The sequence below is a fragment of the Acartia tonsa genome, chromosome 5, assembly GCF_053477335.1.
Source record: "Acartia tonsa isolate MP-2025a chromosome 5, ASM5347733v1, whole genome shotgun sequence".
Taxonomy (NCBI): Eukaryota; Metazoa; Arthropoda; class Copepoda; order Calanoida; family Acartiidae; genus Acartia; species Acartia tonsa.
In genome coordinates this window covers 27922302-27934688 of record NC_137264.1, presented here as the reverse complement: position 1 = coordinate 27934688, position 12387 = coordinate 27922302, and the positions used below count along the sequence as shown (strand labels likewise).

General features: G+C 30.1%; 1 protein-coding gene across 1 annotated transcript in view; it reads right to left on the bottom strand.

Moving 5' to 3' along the window:
• Positions 1–404: 404 nt before the first annotated feature.
• Positions 405–12387, bottom strand: part of LOC145319181 (uncharacterized) — a 46787-nt gene continuing 34804 nt past the window's right edge. The window contains exons 21-25 of the mRNA XM_080161095.1: positions 8173–8238; positions 5684–5749; positions 5272–5318; positions 4052–4121; positions 405–3460 (exon numbers count right to left, since the gene is read on the bottom strand). Coding sequence (XP_080017221.1) covers positions 3367–3460; positions 4052–4121; positions 5272–5318; positions 5684–5749; positions 8173–8238 — 343 coding nt within the window. The 3' untranslated portion in view covers positions 405–3366. The remainder of the gene's footprint in view (positions 3461–4051; positions 4122–5271; positions 5319–5683; positions 5750–8172; positions 8239–12387) is intronic.

Here is a 12387-nt window from a genome sequence, read left to right as displayed (position 1 = left end):
TCAAAATTATACAACTTCATATTTCATATTCAAATTTATGTTCTAGTAAAATATTTCAAAAATCAATGCGTTTCCAATGGTCACTATTAAGGAGTTTAATAAATTGTACCTAATTTTACCAGGAACCACATAGCAAAGTAAAATCAATTAATTATAGTAAAGCTTCGTTTTTAACATATTTTTGAAAAACAGGTAAAATCCAGAATCTTGGTGATTTTGTTGCCCTAAATTTCAAGTAAAGTATTTATATCGTACTGTATGTTCTGAGTTCTTCGCTACTAATGGAAGTTTTCATCCTTGTTCAATATAAAGGTTGAACTTCATACAAAGTATTTATTTATTTTATAACTATACAAACAAATAATAATTTTTTAGAATTTAAATATTTAACAATTATATCACATACTAAATGCTAAGCTCTATCACAAAAGAAATTGAGATTTACAATAGATACACGGAAAGAAATATTAAGAAGTTACCCAAGGAAAAAATCAACCCTGATCCTAAATAGCTCTCTTGAAAAAAAATCATCCTTTCTGCAATTAAAACTGATTAATTAAAGGCTGGTTCACAGAGATCTGACAGGGTTACATTGCCCTTGAGGTCGAGAGAGGAAAGGGGAGGGTATCCTTTCCAGAGAGTGGTTATGCCACCACTCTAGATCAAGAGTATTAGGCTCAAATAAACTACAATTTTGAAACAGAAACACAAAAAATAATATTGCTAGTAAAATTACTATATTTTTAACTAACAAACCAGGGCTCAGAAGTTAAAGCTGATATTGTATTTCATTCTAATAGTCGCCTGCAATCGGCCACTGATATATATATTTAAATGTTATTGCTGCCAAGCCCTGACTAAGTAAATAAAAAATTTAAAAGTAAAAGGTCTTATTAAATGCTATAAAATCCAACAAATTATTTCTCACAATACAATTCAACCAAATAGTAATTAAGCACCTTTAAATAAACTTAAGAATAAGAACAATTTCAATATTCTTCTAGACTTTTTTATATATATGATATAAAATCTTTCAGCTTTAACAGAATATCATAAATTATTAATAACAAGTGCTCAAAATTATTCTAAGAGGGGGGGGGGGGGAAGTTTTGACACATTTGCGCAAACTGTGAGTACAGGCTTTATCTTTGGACTGAGAGGATAGGTTATTAGGGATAAAATCATTCTTATAGAATAAATTTTCCCAATTTTTAAGATGTTTTGGATAGGATTCCAGGTGGTCTCTGGACAGCTTAAAAATTAAAACGAGTTAGAGGTAATTTTATATAACAAAATATGCATATTTTAAAATTTTATTCTCAATCATATTTTAGGAAAAAAGAAGCATATTTTGTTTTATAAGTTAACCTCTATCTCTTAAAAAAAAATTTATTTTTACTTGTCCAGAGACCAGCTGGAAGCCTGCAGCTCCTGAACCTGGAGGCCTATCCAAAAAAAATCTCAAAACTTGAGAAAATTCATCATATAGAATGATTTTATCCCTAATAAACTATCCTCTCAGTCCAAAGATAAAGCCTATACTCACTGTTTACGCAAATGTGGATAAACTTCCCCCCTCTTAATTAGTTATCATCTTACTTAAAGGGACTGTGAACGTAAATTTTTCTCATCTTAATATCAAATCTTAACATTATCTCATTCATAATATCTCACAGATAGAGCAAAACGCGCTTTTGTTTGCTTAAAAAACGGCTTTTTCCGACGATTTTTATAAGGTACGGGGAAAGGAAGAAATTTTCCGTATTATATAAAATGTGCATTAAATTGCTTTTTTCTCCCATTATAGCTAAAATTAAACTTTTTCACATAGTTCTAGATTTTTCCTAACAGTTAAGCTGACTTTTAACATAATCCTTGCTTTAATCCAATGTATAGTTACATAGAAATTGATAAAATAAGCAATATTTTTTTATTGAAAACCAAATACAATAACAAAGCCTGAAACAGGTTTTTTATTAGTATCCAATTAACTTTAAATGGCCCATCTCTCGCCTACCTTTAATTACAAATTTGTAAATAATAAAGACGCAATATTTCTTTATAAACAGTCTGATAAAAGTGTAAACTAATTCTCCAAAGTGGGTTATTTATTGTTCAACACAATAAAAAAGGATATTATTATTTTATATAACCTATGAGATTCAACCCTTTGTAGACAGTGAGGTATTTTTTTGTCAATAATACGAATTTAAAATATGTCTTTATTACCTAATTACTACGTTATAAAAAAACGAATTGGCAATTTTATGGCATAAAATAAATCCTTAACAGTAAGTAAATTGTTTCAACTATATATGACAAGTTAAATATCCCTACAAACATTATAAGAAACAAAAACGTTTAGATTTTCCCTGTTTTTTCCTTTTTCCCTCTCAAAATACCATAAAATCAAGGCATTATTTCTGGATATTTTTGTGAATAGGACATTTTTGGTTGATCAGTGTAGTGAAATGTGCTTAGTAAATGTTAAGATTTGATAATCAGATGAGAAATTTTTACGTTCACACTCCCTTTAACTAAATATATGTATAATGCAATAGTTCTTAATATATTAGACTGGTTTCCAATTACATATCGGTCGGTTCGTTCGTTCGTCCGTCCGTCCGTACGTCTGAGATGGATAGCTTTTTTCATTAATTTAGGCATGTTAGAATTGTCCTATCGATTTTAAATTTTGCATGGTGATTCCTGTAGTAGTTGGGTACGATTTAGAAAGCGTAGCAACTCTAGAATCATTACCAGAATGTCCGTACGTCCATTTTAAACATGTTGATTTTTCACATTTTTAACAACTAATTTTTATGTGATATAATTATCCGATTGTTCTGATTTTTGGTACACTGATTCCTAGGACAACAAAGTACAATATTATAAGCAAAGCAACTCTATAATGAAGTCCTAAAAATGTAAGTATGTCCATAAACATTATCCTGTATTGAGAAGTTTTTCAACAAATTTACTCACAATTATGCTTTGACTCTTATTCATTTATATTCTGATTTTTCAGTTTTGACACTATACAAGTGTTAATGTCCGTTTGTCCTACCTTTTCAGGGCTTCGCTTTTATGGATGTTGTCATCCTTGTTTCAATTATATTACTGGTTGGGTGACTTGAATCTTGAAAAATTTTATCATCAAGTTAGATAAATGGTAAATGAAAGTGATTCACATATAGAGGCATTTTAAAAAATAATAGCAATCACAGACAACCCAGCATTTGATTGCACGACTTTTAATATAAGTACAAACTGTTCAAGTGCCTATTAACATAGACTTAACTTTAGATATTCCCAAATAGTAACGCTTTAATAATTGCTCTTTTCTAGTTGGTATTTAATATTGAATTAATACACAGCATTATTTTCAATTTCAATTCTTGTCCAATTAAACAGGAGTCGTAGAGTAGCCATTGCTCGATCCATATCAAATATAGCCCATCTAAAACAATTCATAAATCTAATCTATTAGATTGTTTTGTGCGAGGTATTCTCTAATTCACCTTGTCTGTCTGTCCCTCCGTCAGCCGGTCCGTAATGTTATCTAGGAAATGTTATTTTCTTGACTGCTCTTTTAGATAGACTACTTAAAAATCTTTAGTGAAGTTTCCTATGGCCTGTGTGAAGCTAGTCTAAACATTGTTTTGTCTGTCTGTCGGCCTTTTCTGCTTCAAAAGACAAAAATACTACATAGCTAGTTTCCATGAAAGTTTCGTAATTTCTTTATGTCTATAATTATAACAACTGCTCTGTTAGTTACTTCTTCCGTTTGTCCATCCATTTTTTATTCTATGATTCCCTACTTTTTATCCTATTTAAAACATACCTGCTTAACTTTCAATTAAAAAGATCCGTAAAATCGGGAGAAATATTACAATTGTGGAGTTTTAAATGTTTTGAGGGAGGGTTTAATTTTATTGAAATTAAGTAGTGTATTTGTATTGGAAAGAGAACCAATTGGAGATCAACGTTACCAACTGAAAGAAGGAAAGACACACAGATTGTAGAGCAGCTTTACACCTAAAATGTTTACCTGGCTAAATTTCCAACTCTTTGTAGGTTAGAACACCTTTGAACCAAAAGGAACAAACTTTCCTCTCCTATAATTCCCAACTGTTTAGCTTTTTAAATTTTTTTCTAATGTCAAGTCTCAGCCTTCTTTATCAAGCAGCAAACTGCAATATTAGCCCCACTGATCTTTGACAATATGCAGATGCTAAAAAATGCGGCTTACAAGTGTTTAGTTTGTAAAAGCTGGTGTCTATTAAGATCTAAAATACGGCTTGCTCATCTTCTATATTTGTTAAACCTTTGTATATTTCCTAACTAGAGGCGGCGTTCTAAAATTATCCTGCTATTGGCTAGATTGAATATTAATCTTTTTCTTCCATTGGCCTATCACTGAATATTAATATTTGTCTTCCATTGTCCTCTCCCTGAATATTAATATTTTCCTTCTATTGTACAATCCCTGAATATCAACCCAACTACAAAAAAAAAGTTACTACACATAAAGATTCTACGACTTTAATTTCGTTTTTTTTTTCTATTCATTTTTAAATGTCCCTCTCTCTCACTTTCCTTTCCTTCCATCTTTATTAATTTCATTATTTTTATTTAAAACCCTATTTATAATTTTGTCTCTCTTTCTTAAAGATTTTTTTGGATCCTAGTATTTTTTGTTTCAAATTATCGTCCTGAAAGGGTTAAAATGTTTAGTTAAATGTTAAATTTTAGTTTAATATCTAAACACATTATAGACGCGTCGCTAGTATCAAATTGTTTTAAAACTAAGTTTTCTTTGATTTACTATTTTTAAATTTAGATTTTCTATTTTATGAATAGAAATTTGATACTTTAGTAAAATAATGGGTCTTATCATTCTGGTCAATGAGAGATTATTATGGATTATTGGAGCACTATGAGTATTAAACACTACTATTGGAAGACTCGAATTCATTCATAGACGTTTATTTCCTATATAGATCTGTCATGGATTTTGATGCAATTAAGCAAGCCATTTTATAAAAAATCTGTCGAAAATAATTCATAAGGAAAAAAACAGAAAAAGTAGTCACTCATATAGGTATAGAATTTGAAGGTTTGATTTTCTGATGGGTGAGATGTATTATTTGTCATTCAACCCTTTGTCCGTAGAAAAGCACAATATTAAAATTACACATTCTTTTTCAACAAACGTACAAATTGTAGTTTAGCTTTGCTACTAGCAAAAAAGCCAAACAGTTTTTCCTAGCGGAAGATTTCCCGACTCTGAGTCTATGGACTTGGCAATAAATTTCCTAAAATTGACTAATTAATTTTTAATGCTTTTTTTGTGATTGTTATTAGCTTGACTCCAAGGGGAAATAAGAATACTAGAATATTGAATTTAGATTGGATGGTTGTAAACTAGTAGTGTCCCAACATTACAACCAAAAATTTTGATCTGAAAAAGGGTAATTTTATTTATCAAATATCAATTTTTACAGTTAAGATCTCTGAGAGTTGAGTTAGTTTAATAAATTAAATTTGCATTTAAGAATTAAATTTTTAATATCCTTTTTCAAATATAACAGTATAATTTGTTGAAATAAGAGTAAACCTATTGGTTATTGCTAATAGACACAGACCGACAGTAGACACACAACTAAAAATAATTGCTTACCTAAGATGAGTAAATATTTTCTTATTGATAAGCGTCTGTAGTTTTTTATCATCCAGTGGATCAAATCTAAACAGTATACATAAGTATCGCAACAATAAGCTAACAATAATATACTTAAAAGTAAAAGCACACCAGTGCAATGTAAAAATTTGATTTAAGCAATTTATATCTTAGTTGTGGATGCGCCGTTAGCATCTAGGAGAGAAAAGTCAATAGTATAAATATTGAATTTAAAAATAAATTAGCTGAAAACCACCCCGAGACCTATGTAAAGTTCTATGAAACATTATTTCAAAATCAGATAAAAGTATAAAAATCAACAGAGATGGGTTTTTGAGAAAGAATGCCGCGTTTTTCCGGCATTTTTTAGACATTGATTGATTGAACGAAGACGATATCGTCTTCATTCAATCAATCATTATTATGTAAATGCCAACAGAGTATACAACTAAAGAATTCATAATTTTCAAATTAATATTTTAGTCATTTGTATAATGTCTAATACAGCTCTAAAAAGATGCATTAATTAATATGCAGCAAAAATAGATTTAAGATAATTTGTTTTTCTTCTATGAAAGCCGTACCAACAAAAGCGAAATAAATAAATAAATAGTTGTATATTCTGTTTATTCGACATGTCTAAAAAATGTCAAAAAAACGCGGAATTCTTTTTTCAAAAACCCATCTCAGAGTTTAAAATCACGTACTTTCTGTGACCAATTAAAGAATTTTGCAAATCGCACCTAACTATTACAGGAATTAATTATTAATCTTTGTACGGACAGACCCTAATTCAAGAACAGCTTTTAAAAATTAGATGAAAATATTTAATTTAATAATCCTACTATTTTATTCGCTTATCAAATAATGATTAAATAATTTGATTAAAATTAAAATTTTTAATCTTTTAAAAATTAATAATTATTCATTTGAGAAATAGAGATTTTTTAATGAAAAATTAAATTCTGTATTTAATATCGATAAAAACTTGATATACTAAATATCAAAACCGAGTAATACTTTAATTAAAAGAATATGTAAAACTAAGTTTTAATTGAAATTTATTACAAAACTTTATGAAAGTTAAACTGTTTTTAAACTATTTTTAAAAGGTATATTAAAAATATACTTTGACATCTGTAGAATCATACTGCAAAGCCAAAAATGAGAACAATTGGCCACATCAATTTTTATTAGGATTTTAATGTTTATTTTTTACTATGGATTAAATAATTTTTACTGAATCGTGATGTTTCTTTCCTTTGTGGGTAAAATACTCAGCTTTTAGAGTGTCTTGCTTCGTAAATATTGTATGCTAGTATACAGTAAAGTTAGGTCTTTTGATTTTATCTATCAAAACTAATTAAAAATTAGTTCTTTACAATATATCAATGAATTAACATAAAAATGTTTCATGTCTATTATACATTAAAACACATAAAAATTGGCTGTAAAGGGTTAAATAATTTAAGATGACAACAAATGTTTATGCAATACAACAAATTTATTTTTGTCACATATACAAATATGATATAAAATAAGATTATTCAAACATATTTTTAAAAATATTTTTAAAAAGTATGTATCTTTTATGAGTAGGGTTTTCATTCTTGTCATTTTTATTAAATAAAATTATTTAACTACGTTTGAAATAAGTCACTTTGTGAAAACACTCTTTCGGAAATTCTAATTTTTAATTGGTTTAAATTCAGCATTATGTTTTTTATTGTATTATGTCAGATTTTTCAATGAAATTAATTGTTTTAGAAAAAAAATTATTTCCATTGAACAGAGTAATGTTTTTTTTATTGTATCAGTATAAAGTGAATTATATAAAATTGTTCACTAAGTTACAATATTACACGAAGTAAAAAAAGACCTTTTGATCTGGTAAAAATGACCAGAGCAACAGTAAAAATTAATTTTTAAATTCCCCAAAAAAAGTTTATTGGGGACTTAATTCAAATTTGGGCTCTGCAGTCTGATTCTATAGTTGTCCTAGTATATTTTTGACCCCCCATTCAAAAATAGTTTAAAAACAGTTTAAAAATATTCATGAATAAGACAAGATTTATTACTTTGTAAATATATCAATATTTTAAACTGGTGACTAATTGCGAGATAGAGGATAATAATTATACCACGATACTTAATTGCCTCATACGGGCGAGGGTGCTGTCCTTGACACTTTAACGTCAGGTCCAACAACCAAGGATAACTAATCCCGGGATATAAGGTTGAGTAAAAGACAACCAACTCTTTGATTGCAAAACCTTTGTTTGGAAGTCCTAACTGTGCATGGTAAAGAGTCGCGCCTGCTTTTGACATTGGCATTCCCCTGTATCCTAGTGTAAATGTGGCAAATCTGACATTGCAACAGTAGGTACACTTATTTTGTCTTGTTATGACGCGAGCACTTCAAGTTTCGAACCAATCACCTTCCAGGCGCCCTATTATGCAGGGATAGGTTAATGAAAAGAAAATTCTACCTCTGCATAGGAGTGTGTTCTGGAGAGCCGGAGATCGGTGAATGGAAGAATATAAATGTTTCAATCCTAAAAACAAATAAATTAATGTCAAAATAAAATAAATATAAAAGTTTATTTATTATACTATACTTTACCTTTTACCGATATAATCTAAAAAATTAAAATTTGCTATATTCTCATTTTTAAAAATATTTTATATTATTATTGTGTCAAACGCTCTATCTATATCAAACTGCAAACAATTATACAATAAAATTTTCAATCTTAAAAATATGATACGACATTGATCTGCCGATAGGGGGCGTCCATTGACTTCCACTGGATGTCTGTCTTACACCCTAAGGATCAAACCTACCTACACCCCCTGCTGATAGACTAACACGGTTGCAACCCACTCCCCCATCGATTTTGGTTTAAGAGTATAGTTAAAATTCGCATGAAGAGTATTTATATTTTATTTTCTATATCAAATAGCTTTAAACCGTGCCCAGGTTAAATAATAATGATCAAAAAATTTCTATTATTAGACTAGAACCATGACATGAAAAGTGCATATAAGCTCAATGACGAAAAATAAAGAAACAGAAAGCTGATTCAATTATTTGTTAGAACTGCTGATAAGCCACATTTAAACATGGATGCCTATATCCACTAAAGAGAATTTCTAGAAATTAAACATGAACAATTTTAGTGTTCCAGCACTAAATTACAGAATACAATACAAGTATAAACTTACATTTAAACTTGATTTTAGAGATGCTTCACTTCTTATAAAAATCGTAATGTAATCACTTTTAAAATCACTAGCGGCTTCGCTCCTAGACTCTAGGGGCTTTTTCCCTAAAGGTTCAGGGGAAAATTTCAAAAATATTGTTTACATTTCTTTCTTTTTTTTTACATTTTTTAGATATTTTCTGTATTTTGTAACTTTATATAACACTTTATAACTTTTTATATTTTTTTATATTCATTTATATATTTCAAAACCTTCAATATTTTTCTCTTTTTTCATGTTTTTAAATATTTCTTTGCCATTAGCCTTTTTGGGACTTTGCAATCTTTTTGAATTTGATAAATAAAAGTTTGAAAGAAGAAAAAAAAAGTTTAAAATATAAAAAGTATAAAAAAATATATAAAAATAGAAAAAATTCTGAAAAAAAATTTTGGGGGGAGGGAATTTTAATTTTGGGTTCGCCCCTAGCCTCTAGGGGCTTTGCTAAAAGAGGTAATTAAAAAAAATGTAGTACATGTGATGCATCTTCATCTCCATCATCAAAAAAAAAAAAAAAATAAGGGGGATTTTTTAATTTTTGGGGGTTTCCCAGGCCCTAAGAAAATAGCTTAAAACCACCACAGGACCAGGTATATTCACTGAAGAGTAGAATCTGATATGTTCAGTGGTTACTGAGATCTTAAGGGACAGACAGACGGACGGACAGACATCATTCTACTTTCTATCTATCTATAATACAAAGTAGAACGATGTCTGTCTGTCTGTCTGTTTGTTTGTCTGTGTTTCTGTTTGTTTGTAGCGAAGGATCTCGCTAACCGCTTAACCGATCGGGTTCTCTTTTACAGGGTAGCTTCTCATAGGTCCCGGGAAGGTTTATAACTATTTTATTGGGGGGTGGGACATCCCCAACCCCCCCAAAAATGAAAATACCCCCCCCCCAAAAAAAAATTCTTTTTAAAACTAAAATTAAAATAGTAGGGTCGACTACCCACCCACCCCCCCCCCAAAAAAAAAAAAAATCCCCCCCCCAAAGAAATTTTTAAAAAAAATTTTCTATCAAATCTAAAATAATCAAACCTCTCAGGGGCAAAGCCGCTAGTTATAGATAAAGGATAGAGTCAAAAAACATGTTTAAATGGAAATGCTGACTTTATAGTAGCGATTATAGATTTGATGCGCTTCATATTTACTTATTGAAGCATCATGTAAATTTTAACATGGATAGAATGGTTCTAACATTCTCAAATCAACTATCAGATCAATCTAAACGTACGGACCAACCCTAACTGTGGAAAAGCAACGCTTTTAGAAAAGAATAATATTTTCTTTCAAAAATTCGATTGTAAATTATATATATTTAAAAAAAAATTTTGTTAAAACCTTATCGCATGATATCGAAATACAAATTCACCAGTTAAGTAAAGAATGACTCTAGGGGGCTTGGTGCCGCTTCGGGTTCTAGACCTCTCTACACACCTTCAAACATAGTCTGCCCTATGATTGCGGTGTGAAGCTTTACAAAGTGTCTCAAAAAATCAGCCATGTGGCGTCATAAAAATTGTTCTACCTGAGAAGTCCTAACAGTGCATACGGGCCTTTATGCCGCGCACCTGACATAGCAGCAGTAGAAACCATTTATAACGTCTTTAGTGATGATTCGGTGTCGGGCCGAGATACGAACCGATCACCTTCCCGACAACGAGCGGATGCGCTACGTGTTATACCACAGTCGCGGGTTTAAAATAAAAGAAAACTGTACGGGTATACATTATCTTTGATGTTTATAAGTATTAACATAAATTAGGTTTTTAACGTTTTAAGTCTTAAAAGGAAGATAAATTTTCTTAAATAAAACATAAACAAGAGCGATTATGTTTGATATTAGCGAAGTTTTGTTAAGCTTTAGGGTAAAACTGAAGATAGCAAATTTATTTCAGAATATTATATCAAAGAAATATTGTGACAAAAAATTTAAAAATTAACCACGTTAGTATTTAATTAAGCTTTCAAAAGAAATGGGATCATGGAAAGAAAACGAAGTAGCGGGTTTCGTCTTATTATCACATTAGCTTTTGTTAGGTTCTTTTAAGTTAGGTTAGGTAAATGTTAATGATTGCCCCACAGGTGCTAAAAGCTCTTGTGACCTGCTACTTCGTTTTCTTTCCATGATCCAAAAAATGCGCCTTAAACCAATAAAAATATTAGTTTTAATGATTTTAACCAACAAAAGGCTAAAAATCAGTACAGAAAAATAAATGAGAATGTCTATTTTAGAGTTTCATCTTTACTAAAAAGTTACAAATATAAAAAGAAAATGTACTTTTGTTGTGTGAAATAACAGAATTTGGATCAAGCCAGTTATACGAAGCAGGGCATTTTTGTTGCATTCTATCAAACAGCTGGCTGCTCAGCCTATAATTCTACATCAATCGAACCGTTACAACCTGACTCCATTTTCGATACGTGAATTTTATTCAGATTTTTGCTTGCATTACTGGGTCTATGCTATTTCATAATAATTCTATACTAGTGGCTACGCCCTTAAATGCATTTAGGGCACTTGATGAAAGGTTGACTAATTTTAATAGGTTTTTTTTTCTAAGGGCGATTTCTCTTGTGATGGTTGTGGTACCCTACCCCAAAATAGTTATAACCCTTTCTTAACTAGGTCTTAGGACCTATGATAAGGTAGATTGCAAATGTAACGAGATGCTTCTGTATAGACAGACACACAGATAAACACGTATTATTTCTATATTATTCAGTGACGGTCTTAATTATGTGAGTCTAGCCGTTTGTCCGTGGCAAGATTTTAAATATACTGAAAAACACCTTTCTCGTATTCATTCGAATCCGGTGGATAGGAACCGGTTCTCATCCATACGAAAAAAAACTATGTATAGCATCGTATTATATCTACGAATATAAAAATGTACAATCATAATTCTATATCCGCTGAAAGCTGTTTATAATACGAAAAAAAGAATTAACTATTCTTTGCTTCCCGGACTTGATGCTAAAATTTAAGAAAAATATCTAATTATACTGAACAATTGTAAATCTAACTTTTTATTACCTAAAAACTTTATAAAAATATTGTTACAAAAGTTTTAGAAAAGTTTATTAAGTGCTAAAATATATTAATACTTTTATTTGTCTATTGATATATAAAAAACCGCTACATTGATTTGTCTAAAATTTTCAAAGAATTAATGAATTGATTGAAAACAGGTTTTAGCCTATTTTTATTCACCTAAAAGATATGACTCTCTGGAAACATCTACCCCAACCAAAAAAATTATACAAGTCAGTCACAGATTTGCTTTTTAGCTATTTTCTGAGGGTTTAGGACACCCCCGACCCCCAGTACTGTTTAGATCAGCAAAACAAATATTGGATGTGGGGGTACTGTGGTATGCGGCAGCTCTGGACCATGCAGAAACCAAGACATTATAGTGATGCTACGCACCTAGCTAAATCCT